Genomic DNA, 15,935 nt, shown 5'->3' on the forward strand with positions numbered 1-15,935 from the left:
CATCTTGGCAGTCAGTTAGTTATGCATAACTTTAAGCCTTAATATAATTTAAAGGAGTTAGTTAGTTAGTTAGTACCAGGCTGTAAACATGTTTATTTCTGCTGTTAAGCGGGACCTTCCTGGAGCGGCTGAGGAAGAAAACGTATAAATATGCACTGTAGTTCATTTATTTCTGTAAGGAAAACTGAATTATATTGTTATTTTAAAGTTAATTATTTAGTTAGATATATCCACAGAGCAAAACAGTCTCAACCTGCGTTAGAAATGAACGCATCAGGGAGGAGAAAAACCTCTATTTATCACAAAAGAAGCATATTAAGTATGAATGATTGTTAAAATATATTTAAAAAAAGATGCTAAAATCATCAGAAAAAGTAATCTCTGATGAAATATTCACAGGAAATAATGTCATAAAAATGCTTAAAATTGCTCATTTTATAGCGTTCACTGTTTGGTTTCATTGTTCAGTTTATGAGTTGTTCTGCGCTGTTATTGTTATACATTGAATATAATGTTAAAACTATAAAATATGTCTCTTCACCAGGTGGATTAAGGCTCCGTTCTAGTGTCCCCGTGAACCAACGTGCACGATACCAGGACCCTGAAACTAAAAACCGAGGCAGCTATATGGAATTCAGCCATCATTCATTTAATTATTCACAAACAAAAAATAAATAAAAACAATATCTTTCCAGCTCCGTATCCGTGGTAAAGGTGAATCCAGCCTCCGGAGTTTGGACGCCGCCGCTCCGCAGGGCAGATGTTGCTCATTCTGAAGCAAAAACACCACCACCAGGACTCAAATGGACCATTTCAGACCCACTCTGTCTTTGTGTGTGTCACTCACCCAGAGAGAGAGAGAGAGAGAGAGAGAGAGAGAGAGAGAGAGGTGGTCTGTGAATGATTTGCATAACTACATGCTCTTGTTGTGGAAGATGTCCTCATGTGATTAGACACTGATGAATATGTACTGAATGATTCATGATGTCAGGTCGGCCGGCGGTTTTCTGAACACCAGAAACAATGTTTGATCGCAGTTTGTGTACTTTGTGTATCTCATAAACGTTTGATTTATGACCTTTAAGATAGAAAGTGACAGTCGGAGGGGAGGGGGCGTCTTTGACCATTAATACTGAGTTTTGCTTCAGTGACTCAGTTACAGTCTCTCTAAAATCATCCCAGCTACTTAAAAACTCTTTATTGGCGTCATTAAAAATGTTCACTGAAGTGTGTTTATAGTTTCTTGTGCTTTTTATTTGTTGTAATTTGGTCACACAATTTGGTTTGGCAAGGCCATAAAACCATATATGCATAACGTACAAAGCAAAGAACGCACATTTAACGGCATAAAAGTTGTTTATATGGGAAAAAACAATAGAAAAAGCCAATAAAACGCATAATATGTCCAGTAAAAAATCAATTTCCTCATTTATCTTGTTTTTTATTCATTTTTAACACTAGAAAACCCTGTTTTAGTATTATTTAGAGGCAAAAAGCTGATTATAAATCCACTATCTGCTCAATAATCAGGCATCAGAGGTGATCACAGCCTGTGTGGACACCGGATACGTCTGTTTAAATGTTTAAAAGTTTGTCAGCTCAGACCTGAGAACCTCCTCTGGCTCCATTTAGCCTCTTTTATTCATAAGGCACAAACAAAGGCTGTTAAAGAAAAATCACCCCAAAGTGTCGTTGGGGAAAACCTCCACCAATTCATCCCAAAATATATATATATAAAACAAAGTACCCTCCCCCTCACCTCCTGCTTTAAAAAAAAGAACAAGCCCATTCACCCGCCACCATTCATCTCAATAGTCTGTTGCATGGAGGACGTCATTACGCGCCAACAAACATGCGTCGGCGTGGTCAAGTGCCACGCGCTCAGGCCTCTCTTCCGTTAAGCAGATAAAAGGTGGCATCTGTCTTTATTGTGCGAGTAAATCCCCTCCGCCATTGACCGCAGACACTTCACATGTTGATGAGGAGGAGGACGTAGAGGACGGAGGCCCCCGCCCGCTTTGTTCCCCCCTGGGGGTGGCGGCGGTAGGGTGGTGTTAGGGTGGTGTTAGGGTGGAGGGGGGGAGACGTTATGCAAATCAAACAAACTGTGATTTCCATCTTAGCAGACGTATAATTTTAGTACTTTTTTGAGTACGAACTGGACTTTTTGCTCCAAATTTGGTGGATTTTTGGAGGAAATCTGCACAGATTTTTTTCAAAATTCTCTGGAAACAGTTTGTTTTTTGGGGAAAATCCCCCCCCCAAAAAAATTTAAACATTGCTTTACAAGACTTATGCAAATGTTTACTGGCCAACTTCTTCATTCAACAGTGAACCACAGAAAAACAGAGGAAGAGGAAGGACGACGCCTTCTGGGTTTATCTAAACTGATCAGCAGGGAGGGTCAAATGATACTTTATTCAAATCCCCATCTGGGTGGCGGAGGAACCCGGACCCGATTTGCATAAAAGTCGTTGGGAAAAGTTTTTTTTTTTTTCGTCATGAAGAAATAAAAAGGTGTGTTCAATACAAACCAGAACAGGAAGAAAACCAGTCAGTGAGAACCTGCAGATCACAATGAAACCATTGTTCTTCTCAGGAGAACTTTATTATAAACCTGGACTTTACAGGAAAACAATAAACTGTTTACTCAAGTATTATAAAGAGGAGGTTTAAAAGATCCCCTTCAGACAGAGGAAATGTACTCGATGTATAAAAGTATAAAAGATTTGGTTGGTTTCTGTGAAGGTGGTCTCTACCGGCTGTTTCCGTGCAAAGTTAACTTCAAGTAGTTTCTCTTTCGTCTTTGTTTTGTCTCGTTAAGTCTCCAGTGTGTGATATTCAGCAGTCGTTACGTTGGGAAGACGTGAAATGACGCAGAATAGGGTAAAAATAATCAATAATTCCCCTCAAATGCTTTAAAACTGAATTTAGGAGACTGTTTTGAAAATGTAAGGAGCACAATGTTTCTTATGCTAACAACTTTCGCTTGATCTGCTCCCCGGGAAGAGCGCCGGGCTTTGAAGTCAATCTGACATAGTGGCCGAACCGAATTACAGCAATGGTGTCCATCACGTGACGCACACTGGCCTGGAAAGACTTTGTCTTATAAGCTTAAATTGAGAAAGTGGCGGCTGTAAAACAGTGGACGGACACTTTTTCAGGAGCGTCACAACCCTGACGAAATGACTCATTTCACTATCCGAATTTGATCCATTGAGTCCGGTAACAAATATTTAAAGATCTAATTAACAAAAAGTATAATTAACACCTTAAAAAGACATATTTTACCTCATTAAGAATTACAGAATCTATAAAATATGCAGATTTTGTTCATTTATAAAGTTTTCCTACTTCACTGTAAAGTCCGTTGTGATGTCACATATAATGCTCGTAAGCCCCGCCCCTTAAAAAAAATCAGATTTCCAACGAGCTCAGAGAAAACTTTCCACTTTCGGGAGAAGAACATGAAAACATTCTTCTAGAGTCAAACTCTGCACAGTGAAGCTCAAACATCACAACTGTAGGGAACAAGAAGAAAAACATTTTTTTTTTGAGTGGGAGTTTAATGAAACTGATGAAGCATCAAAGCATCACAAAATTAGCTGAAGTCACCACAACCCTGGACCCAAGACTTATAACAACTCATCACCTTCTGATTGAGCGAAACCAAATCCAAAACCTTACTGCATAGATTCCAGTGCTGCCTTCCCATTTTCATATCGGAAAAAATAAATCTGCATGCGTCTAGAGGAAGAAAACTCGAGCCAGGAGCTAATTACAGCTCAGCGCTGGCAGGGAACCTCTGTCTTCGCCGTAATGTGGAAGATCATTTTTCCTTTACAGGATACGTTGCATCACTCGGCCGGTTTATGTGGGATTTTAAATCTGACAGAAAATCTCCGTAATCTTTTCTCTAGGTAATTTAAATTCCATGCAAACAGGGACAGGAGTTATGTAACGCGTACTGACTGGGACCAGTTGTTCTCAGATTGTCATCTGAGGATAAACTTTATGCACCGACATGCTTCAATCATCTTAAAAGGTCCAGAGTGCAACATTTAGGAGGATCTATTGGTAGAAATGTAATATAATATTCATATGTGTGTTTTTATTTGTGTGTAATCACATGAAAATAAGAAGTGTCGAGGGAGTTGCAATCTGCAACTACGCCGCAAGATGCCTCTAAATCGTACAAACTGGTTCTTTAAATATTTTTTATCACAACATTTAGAGGAAAGTGTACTTTTCAATTCAATTTTCAATTCAATTTTATTTGTATAGTGCCAATTCATAACAGAAGTTATCTCAGGACACTTTTCAAATAGAGCAGGTCTAGACCGAACTCTTTCAAATATTAATTACAGAGACCCAACAGTACCACCATGAGCAAGCACTTGGCGACAAGGGCAAGGAAAAACTGCCTGTTAAAAGGCAGAAACCTAGGAAACCTAGGACAGATACTTGGGTTCCACAATTATACAGAATAATACTTCCACAAGTATTGCTGTGTATATTAAGAGAGCAGCTGTGGCTCAGGAGGTAGAACAGGTTGTCCACCAATCAGAAGGTTGGTGGTTTGCTTTTATCTTTTAACCATCCTTAAAATGTGTTTGTATTTATACTATTTTCTTGTCTCTCCTTTGAAAAAGGTCTATAAGGTGTTCTTATAGTTTAAAAACAGTTTGATGTGTATATAGATATTGTACGATGTTGTTCATTGTTGCTTTATATATATATATATATATATATATATTTATATATTTATCTATTTTATGTCCTGCTTGTACAATTAAATATTTATGTTTATCTATCTTTGGTCAGCTAAAAATTTCAGAAATTTCTCGCATCTTTGAGAGCAACAAACAACCGGAGTCAAACTCCTTGTTTGTGTTCGAATACATATAAACAAACGAATAAATACATCTGATTCTGATGCGTCTGGTGAGACTGATGACATGGGAAAGTTTTAGTATAATACATAGACACACAACAACAAAACATTGGAGCCAGAGAGATCCATCGCTTGAGAAAGAGTGTTTGGGTATTTTTCTGGCTACATATCTAATAACTGTAAACAACCAGAAGAGCTCAATTTCTTTATAAAATAAGATCGTATTGGGTCTCGATGGAACAACAGTCTCTTCTGCCTGTTGGTGAAAACGCGATCCATGAATTCCAGCGGTGCCCTGAATCCTCTCCGGGCCCCTCAGTTTTCCTAATTTGACTCCGCGGAGCAACGAAAAACTACATAAACACACACAAGTCTCTCAAGTCTGTCATGTTTACAGCCCCAATGCCCGGTACCGTGTAAACCACCCTCTCCTCCCTCACCCCTCCCTCACCCTCTCTTACCCCCCTCTACCCCTCCCAGTTTATGAGATAGAATTTCAATCGTCTCTCCTTTTCTGAACTCGTAAACGGCGTAATGAGTTTCATTTGCTTCGGCTACGTTGGGCTCAAACCGCCGAGGTGACCGCAGCAGCGTTCATAAAGATCACAGGGAATCCTCACACACACACACACACACACACACACACACACTACACACTACACACACACTCCACACACACTTCTGTTCAGCACATGCCAGCTCAGGACTGGTGACTCCTTACATTTGGTGTGAATTTCCAGGGCCATTAATTTGGGGAACATCACTTCTAAAGGAAACGGCCCCGACATTTGTGGTTCCTCTTTCAAACGCGCTCCACCATTAAAGCCTCTATTAACCAGCACGCACTGCATAAATCACCGCTTAAACCCCTCCCCCCCCCCCCCGCGCATTGCAAACAGACACATGACAACAACATGCTCTCCTGTCTTTTATTTCAACAAGCGCTCCCGTGGTATGTACATTGAAACATGCCAACAGTCATTCTGTGAACAGTTTACATTACTTCCTTTTTTAAAAACAATTGGATAGATATTCTAAAACGTTCCTGTGAGAAGTGTTGTCATATTCATATAAACACAGACAATTTAAAGTGTTAGTTTGACTTTGTTTCTAAGCTTAAAAACGTTTTTTTTCAGTCAGCAGCTTGTTAAGGATGCGAGATAAGGCAGGATTTCATTTAAGAAACATAAAAACAACAAAAACAAAAGATGCACCAACACTTTGAACCTTCAAAACCAACAAAAATAATGAATTTTAATGCCTGAAAAATGATTTTATAGCAGTTTCACAAACAGAAATCTATACTCAAAGTCCACTTTCTAGCTTTATTTCCAGAGCTTTCAACCACATCTAGCAGCGGATGGAGTTGAAAGTTCCTAAAAATGCACATCAGTGGATGTTAAAGTTTGGATTTTTCTGGTAAAACTACTATTTATGTGGTCAAAAATGAACATTTTGGCCCTAAAAACGCTGAGACTGAACCAAAACTTTCAGATTATTTGTGCAATCCCAAATCCCCAAAAGACAGATCCAATTCCTTTTTTCAAACATTTGTGCGACGCCGCCGTCATCGAGCCTTCACTTGTGTTTCCACTCGTGTCAGAAATCCCACATGTGGCTCATCGGCTTCATTAGGGGATTTGAAGATTTTGGTCACTGTTCAGTTTGATGTGCGGCGGGTGTGTTTTTTTTTTTTTAAAGCTGTGCAATGCGACTCTGCCACATCACAAACACTACAGCTGGGGGGATTAAACAAGATTTCTCTGTTTTCCAAACTTCTACCGGCGTGGAAATAATCAGCATATATTAGAATACTTGAGGCATTTAAACGACAGAAAGAGAAGCCTCAAAGTCATCCTTTGACAAAAAACTACAAGTATTTTTGGGGACATTATAGCTGAATATAAAGGCAACTACAGTGGAGATGAAGTTGTGTTTATTTTTTAACTGAAGAACTGTTTGTATTGAAGACTGAATTCCAACGATTGTTCCACTTTCACCACAGATTTCTAGTGTTTATAAGGTTAAGTGGGGGATGATGCCAGAGCTGAGAATAATACTTTCGTGATCGACAAACATTTACAAGCAGGGTCCAAAATCAACACCCACCAAGCGCCAAATGTGGGTAAAATTTGGGGGTTTTGTAAATGAATTGGGGGTCACCGGCCGGATTTAGATCGCTGGGTTTCTTATGTGTAACAGCTGAGACTGACCCTCACTGTCAACCTCACTTTACACGATGTCTGTCGGCTCTACTTACATTTGGGTATTTGCCGTTACTTAATAATACCAAAGACTTTGAAAACTGCTTAAAAAAATCTGTCTTTTCCTTTATCTACCTGCTCAACTAACGAGAGGTAACGTGTCGTCACGCTGCCGTAACAGAGAGCGGGTAAAGTTCATTCAAAGGCAGCGGAGAGAATAAAGGTTTAAGTCTTATGGAAGTTTGTGGAGTGCAGGAATTAAACGCTGCTCATTCATATTTAGTCTGGACTCATTTTATGATTACAAATACATGAGCAGAGCCAATCCTGGTATCGGTGCATCCCGAATAAAGGACGAAAAGGAAAGTGACAAAGGCCGGCGTTATCTGCGAGAGGAAGCCCCGAGATCGGCGGCCAAAACACGAGGTAATGATTTGTAGTCCAATGATGCATAATGCAGTTTTACGGCTGGTACATTTTCTCATTTTAACATCGGCAGATGAGCCAAGAAAGTTTAATTTGGAGCCCAGATTGTCGAGACATTTCAAGTCTCTCTCTCTGAAAATCCTGCATCTGTCAGTCTTCAAGCAGCAGCCATGTTTGTTTATTGACCTGAAATGGTCCAGTCCAATTCAGGAACCTCTTACTTTTATCTAAAACCTTCTAAAAGGTTTGTGTACTCCTTGTTATTGTCTATCTATGGAAAAACAACAACAACAAAAACCTTTGTAACTTTCCCTGCATATTTTCCATTTAAAATTCCAAACTCTGTCCAGATGTTTTAATTTGCAGATTTTGCCCAGAGGTCAGAACAATGTGGCTGAGCAGCCTCCGCCATGTGTAAGCGGCTGCTCTCCAACCGTCTCCACACTGTTTATTTGCAAAAGTTTCTCAAGACTTGGAAAATTAATTTAAAAGGTACTTTTTTTTCAGGCCTTTTTTCCAGACCGGGTTGAGAAACTCCCGGGGTGCGAGGATAACGAGGCTTTTGTGGAACCTTTTTTTTTGTCTGTTTTACTGCTTATGTGTCCTGTGAGGTGACTAAACTCCCAGCAGCACTCGGGGTCGAACGTTAAACCGGACACCTGACAATATCTGTTTTACCGTTTTAGTTTCAAAATGTCTCCGTCTGATAGGATGTACACAAACGCATCTCTTTGATACCAAAAACTCTGGGTGCAACAACCCCTCCCTCCCTCGCCCCCTCCATCCCACCCTCCCCTGCTGTAATTCAGTTTTACATACCCACACTGAACTCACCACAAACTCTCATTCACACAAACACACATACCTTGTCCAAAAAAACAAAAGGATTAAAAAACAGTGAACATTGTACAGCAACCACATCTCTCTCCCCCCCTCCCCCTCCCTCCCTCCCTTATTAAACTGTTTTCTCCTGGAAACACTCAGCTAATGTTTTCCAAAACCCCTCGCTCACTCTTTTTCTGCCTCCATCCCTCCCTCGTTTCGCTCCGTGCCTTGGGGCCGATGGGGTCCGCTCCATATTGTCTTCATTAAAGCCGCCAAGCGTCGACCTGGTTTGGAAACATGGTGCGTGTGTGTGTGTGTGTGTGTGTGTGTGTGTGTGTGTGTGTGTGTGTGGAGGAGGCGGCGGCGGCGGCTGAGTCTATTGACTCCTAAACCACATTCTTTAAATTCCCTGTAAATAAAAGAGAGAGAGAGAGAGAGAGAGAGAGAGAGAGAGAGAGAGAGAGAGAGAGAGAGAGATGAACACACATATGTAAGAAGGCAAATATATTCACATGCATGTACACACGCACCACGCACACACGCATGTACGTACACAAACCCACACACACAAGCAGGAAAAAGGGTCAAATTCATCACATTAAGTGAGACACGAAACAAGGCTAAATACACTTATTAGACACCAGGAGAAACAAAACCAAAGATGGAAGCAGTATGGAGGAGAAAAAACACACACAGACAGACACACACACACACACACACACACACACACACAAGTGTCAATGAAAATGCAAAATAACATCTGGATGAGGTAAGCTGTGTCGCTCCCGAGGAAATACAAGCATGCAAAAAGGGAATCGATATGGAAATAACGACGTTAAGAAACACGAGTTCATTTGCATGATCGCACACACGCACACACACACACACACACACACACACACACACACACACACACACACACACACACACACACACACACACACACACACACACACACACACACACACACACACACACACACACACACGGCCTGACACAATAGATGCATTATAAAGTCTAGTCGTCGGTTTACTTTATATGTTGCCCTGCAAACAATGTTGCTTTGTTTGTCTATTGTTATGTTAAAATGCCTGATTGGGAAAAACAAACATGTTGCGCGCACACACACACACACACACACACACACACACACACACACACACACACACACACACACACACACACACACACACACACACACGCTCAGTGGATGAGTAATTATCCTGACAAATGTAGTTATTGCACTGACGCAGTGAGGGAGGATGTCCTGTGTGTCGGCCATTGTGGAGCTGTCAGTGGACTCCTGTCGTGTTCTGCCTACAGTGACGACGACAACAACAACAACAACAACAGCAGCTTTTTATCGCGGGGCGCTCGCTGGAATAATGTGTGTTTGTCCTCCGGATCGCTCTCGCCCTCGCGTTCTGTATTTGTATCTTAGAGAAGGTGACTCTACAGATTCAAATTTAAACTTGAAGGTCTTTAAGCTCTCGTTTACTGGCCCAGCCTGTTTGCGAGGCTTTAGGTTAATGTATTTTGTGATAAATTACTACATATTGTGGAGTGGTTGCACTTTTTTTAGGATGAAAATTTAATAATATAGTGTATTATTTAATAACTAAAATGAATGTCTTCATCTGTACACACATTTTTAACAATTAACCCTAAATTAAACCTACCAAATATTAAATTAAACTCCTAACTATGGTTCCTCCCCTTGCGTTACAGGTGAGTCTGATCTTGAGTCTAAAACCAACTCATTATTATCATCTGACAAACATCGTCAAACTCAAAACTCATTTATTCACTCCTGCAGTGGTCTTTTGACAGGGCTCCTCAAAAACACTTTCAAAAAGCTTCCGTATATTCAAACTGCAGTTTATAAATAAAGTCCAACTCCCACATTTTGTAATAATTGATCAAAAAATGTGGGAAAATCGGAATAAAATGCAGTTTTCATACCACAATGAAGTTAAAATGTGTTAGATTTTGTCAAGTTATTACATCAAAGTGTCGTTTAACGAGGTCACTGTGTGTTGGCAGCGTTACGTAGACGCTCCCGCCGACCGGGCCAACCTTCGCCACAGCGTCATCATCCAGCTGTAACATGAACAGTGACAATTGTCAGGACAAAGAGAGAAAATGAGTGCGGCTGTGAGAACTTTCCACTGTGGTTATTTTGACGTTTGAGTGGATTTCTCTGATAGATGTGATATAACTTAGTTTAACTTTCTAAACTCTCCTTTAGTGAATGAAAAAGGTCTCTCACACACACACACACACACACACACACACGCACACACGCACACACGCACACACGCACACACACACACACACACACACACACACACACAGCTCTTTAGCTCGAGATAATGAAGGTAAAACATTTTCCTTTTCCGCTCCCAGAGCATCATGGGTAATGTAGTCCTTTAATAGAACGTTAAGGCATTCGCTTTCTAAATTAGCTTCTGAGCTTATAACTTCTGTATATAATACTTAAATGAAATGTATGTTCTTCTAACTCAATATTCTCTAACAATGCTCATAAATATTAATAATAATTATCAATATAAAGTAATAATCTGGGCTCTAACCCCGCTGTGTCTGTGGTGGATCTGTGGTTTATGTAAATCCTTTGTGAAAACACAGTACATTTTTAGATTTGATGCCTTTTTTCTGCCGTTTGCAAAGATTTGCATTCCTACTACAAACATCCTGAATGTCATAAACCGACCGTTTCAACTGTTATAACTGACTCAGGTTGTTTCTTTTTTACAATCAATACACTTAAAAAACAGCATCAAACCAATCTCGTAAACCTTTTTGTGTTCATTTTCCTCCTAAATACAAATATGTGGATGGTATTATTTAGTTTAGTTTATGGACCTTTCAGCTTTATCAGAGGTTCATAAAGAATAAAGAATAAAAACGCTGAATTATTTTGCAATTAAACATCAATACTAAATAAAAAACACAATTTCAAATTAAGAGTTTTAGGTAGATCCAAATTGAAAAATATCAATTATCTTAGTTTAAAACTTATATCTGATAATAGAAATCTAAAATCCACACACAATACAGCGAGTTGGGAATCACTTCTTTACTCAAACTGATCCTTAATCATATTTTTTTCTTCGTCTGACCCAAACTGATACAGTTCCTTGTGATATAAATTACCACTTTCGGCCTAAACATGAACCAATACCGGACTTTACACTACACTACAATACAGAGAACCCTAATAATCCTTTTTTATTGAGCCTATCAAAAGGCGTTAACTCAGCAGTATAGTTTAGACTTTCCCCTGACCACATTACACAATGTGCCATACGTTTGACAACCGCACACTGAGGAAGCGATCGCTGTAAATTACAATGACAAAGGCAGTTACAGCTACAAGTGAGTCATAGTGGGCTCCGTCTCTATACATGAACTTTATAGACCGCATGAGGCAACTGAGGACAGATAGTTGCTGACTGGGTTTCTGGGGCAACGGTTGCAAACAATGCCCACAAAAAATAAATAATAAAATCTCTCCGCTGTGACAAAAAAATCACGCCATGTGCTAAAAACAGGAAAAACTGTTTTAGAAAAGAGGAAGAGCGGTCACAAGCAGACCCTCAGCAACGCCGAGGGAAAGGCGGCTAACAGGATATTTGCTTAAAAAAACCCCACAAAATTGATTACAATCGTTTGTTATTTAGTGCTATATCCTTTCTTTTCCCTCCTTTTGGGACATTATTCATCATTTTCTGATGTTTTACGGACTAAAAGATGAATTAAAAAGTTGCAGATTGACTCCTCTTTCGTCCCCTTTTCCCCCCTTTCCTCTCATCGGCTCTCTCCATCCCTCAGCTCTCTCTTCGCTCTCCAGATGTAGACTGTAAATTCTGGTAAAGTGACGAACGTCCACGGGGGCCGGTGATATTTACTACCTGCAAACGTTAATCTATCACAGCGTCTGTGGGTGGGTATTACACCGCACATGTGTCTGTTTCTTAGGTGGTATTTGTTCACCAGCTCCCTCGTTTGACTTTAAAATGTGCACATATCTCTACTCTGAACATGTGTCACGTTTTCTGGGTGTATATTTTTGCATGAATGTGTGTTATTCTAATTTGTTTGTGTGTGTTTATAATTGTGTGTGTGTGTGTGTGTGTGTGTGTGTGTGTGTGTGTGTGTGTGACATGATAGGCATATCTTATCAGCACTGGGGAGAAGAAGAGTCGCAGGATTGTAAAGATGCTGCAATATTTCCATGCTGACACACACATTTGCACACAGATAAAATACAGTCACACAGAGAGGCTGGCAGTTTACACACACACACACACACACACACACACACACACACACACACACACACACACACACACACACACACACACACACACACACACACACACACACACACACACACACACACACACACACACACACACACACACACACACACACACACACACACACACACACACACACACACACACAGACACACCCTGGGGAAATCATGCTACCAGAGTCTCGTAAACACAGAGTTGTGAATACACAGACAGCTGCTGCCGCCTCTGAGAGCCACCTCATAAAAATCACATTTTAATTAATGCTCCCGCTTAACAAGGCTCAGTGTGTTTGTATGAGGGAGAAACAATAGGAAACACTGAGTAATTCCCTTAATAGGAAAACACGAGCACATTCAGCTTTATTTCTGTGTATTATTTGTTTATTCTATCACGTACATTAAGTGGTTATCTGGCTAATAATAAATATATTGGGACATTAATTAAACTTGTTGGGTTTTATTATTTCTGCAACATGAACTAGTTGTCAACAATGTTAAATTAACCTGTAAACAAGGATCAATTTCCATATCCTAACTATTACACACCAACATACTAAAAGTTACTAAAAAAGTACACTAAAGGTCCAAAGAAAGTATGGTGGCTGCGAAATTCATGAAAAACACGAAAGGCCCTATTTAGAGCCAGTGTGTGGTTTGTCTGTTGTGGGCTACCGTAGAAACATGGCGGTGCAACATGGCGGACTCTGTGGAAGAGGACCCGCTCCCTCTGTAGATAATAAACGTCTCATTCTAACAAAAACACACAGATTTCTATATTCAGGTGATTTTACACTAATGAAAACACACCTGTGAATATTACACTCACAAACACTGGACCTTTAAAAAAGTAAAACTCAAGCAGATATTGTCACCTGCTGTCTGACTAATAATAGTTGTGTTCAACTTTTATTTATATGGAATATATAGATAGAAGTCAGTCGCATGTGTGTACTGAAAATAATGAAAATCCCTCCATTTTTATTGCTTATTATTGGACATTTTCTACCATTTTAGGGGATAAACAGTATTCCCATATGACCAAAGACTTAATATAGTATAAGAAATTAGTATAACCACAAGGAGCACCAGTGAGCGTTTGATATCTATGAACTTGAATGAAGTTGAACTGAGATTTTCCTCATTTAAAAAAAACACTTTAATAAAAGTCAGATTTTTCATGTGATCAAAGTTATACTGTTAGATATTTGTACAAAGTACCAAGACTTTAGACCAATCAGAAAAAATGTTATAGCGTATTAAATAGTGTTTCGGGTGCAAACGGGTTAATGGTATTGTCTCACACTGCCACAACAACGTGCAGTGAGCACATATTGATGTATGTGCGTTGTGTTAGTTAAACATATGGGTTTGAGACCTAACACATGATGAACAAAAAGAGAAAAAACACTTTAAGATTCAAATCTTTGCCGTCCGTTTGTGCCAGCAGACGGAGCAGATCTGGACACACACACACACACACACACACACACACACACACACACACACACACACACACACACACACACACAGACACACACAGACACACACAGACACACACAGACACACACAGACACACACACACACACACAGCCCAGTTTCTCAGGGAAACCAATGTTTATAAGCAGCCCAGCACTTCCAAACCAGAGAAACACTTATCCACCCCAATGATGTCATGTGGATATGTTTGCCTAGAGGTGTGTGTGTGTGTGTGTGTGTGTGTGTGTGTGTGCATTAGTTAGCAGACATGTAGCTCTAGACATGTTGCTTAAATGTTTCTTTTAATCGGAGACAGAGACTTAAAATAAGACTTTGATATTTAAAATGATAATATGCTCGCTTCTCCTTTGGGGTTTTTCTTTGGTGGCTGCTTGTTGTGTGGTGAAGGCGCTTTGTGACAGAACTCGTTTTCTAAAAGAGAAGTTTCTAGCTTGATGGGGAGCAGAAGTTGGTAGGAAGGGAGAGAGAGAGAGACACAGAAAGAAAGAAAAGAATGAGAGAGCGGACATAAAACAGATGTGACAGGTTGAAACCACGACCCAAAACCTCAATGGAAGAAAGAAGTGGATGCAGGGAACAGAGAAATTCCACTGGATTCACACATGAGAGGGTGAAAATGAAGAGAGACGATAACAGATAGTCAGGAGAGATTTTGAAGAATTAAAAAAAAAAAATCAAATGCATCCCAGCAGCGACTGCAAATGACACTTAAAAAGCTGAATCAAGTCTGACTGAGCAAAGGCAGGAAAGGAGAGAACAAGGGATCTGATAGGAGAGACAGATGGGACGCAGCAGCCAAACACACGTTTTCCCACTTTCTCTCCATCTTTGGCTTGTCTGCGTTTCATTTGTCCTCCCTTTTATTCTCTCCGTCCATCCGTTCATCCACTCGTTCCCTCAGTCGCCCCCTAATAAAAGCCGTATGACTGGAAACCAGCGATACTTTCAACCCCTCCGGTTGTGATGATTTAATGCGAGCCAACAGACCAACTGAATTTCGGCGCATAAAAACTCCTGTTCCTCTGATTTGATGTGACCTGGAGTTTTTCAGAGCGGAGAGAGCTTAATGCTGTTTGGATAAACCACCGCTGCATCCAACCGGGGGTATTTCTGTCGTTCGCTGACCTGTGCTGGTTAAATTTATGAAGTTTTAGTTGCTAATTGATACCATGTATGCTGTATTTTTTTCCCCCCGCTCTTTCGTTTTGGCTTTCCATTCGCACTGAGCTGAAGTTTTCCAAGCTTTTCAAACACCAGTCCCAACTGAGACATGTAAAAAAAAAAAAATGCTGTCATATGATTATCAGCTCTTCATTGACATTGCTGAGTACCTCCCCCGGGGGCATCAACACCAAAAAGCTAACTTTCTGACCCTCAAACTCTCTCTGTGAGCTCTGATTATTTGTTTCAGTGTAACTTATTACACAACACAGGTGTTGTTGTGCAAAAGCAGTGATGCAAGTTTAAATGTCACATCATCTTTCACATGGAAAACAGGCAATGGAACAGCTACAAAAGGGGAGGAAAGTTATACATTATAAAGACAGAGTACACAAGATCAATAAATGGGCTGCATGAAGTTAATTGGTGTATTAATAGGGAGCATACACATAGATAAATGTCCTTTTGTGTGCTGAATACAAGCACAAAGGTGTGTCAGACCACCGATAGTAAAGAATTAGTGGATAAAGCTTCCAAACATATTCTTTCTAATGGCCATTGGCTGTAATAAAAAACTATACCATGC

At 40.1% G+C, this 15,935-nt stretch overlaps 1 protein-coding gene across 1 annotated transcript in view; it reads right to left on the reverse strand.

Annotated features, from left to right (window-relative positions):
- Positions 1-5,809: 5,809 nt before the first annotated feature.
- hdac8 (histone deacetylase 8) overlaps positions 5,810-15,935 on the reverse strand; it is a 33,284-nt gene continuing 23,158 nt past the window's right edge. Inside the window, exon 11 of the mRNA XM_051400474.1 lies at positions 5,810-8,758. Coding sequence (XP_051256434.1) covers positions 8,736-8,758 — 23 coding nt within the window. The 3' untranslated portion in view covers positions 5,810-8,735. The remainder of the gene's footprint in view (positions 8,759-15,935) is intronic.

This window comes from Dicentrarchus labrax, unplaced genomic scaffold, assembly GCF_905237075.1.
Source record: "Dicentrarchus labrax unplaced genomic scaffold, dlabrax2021, whole genome shotgun sequence".
Taxonomy (NCBI): Eukaryota; Metazoa; Chordata; class Actinopteri; family Moronidae; genus Dicentrarchus; species Dicentrarchus labrax.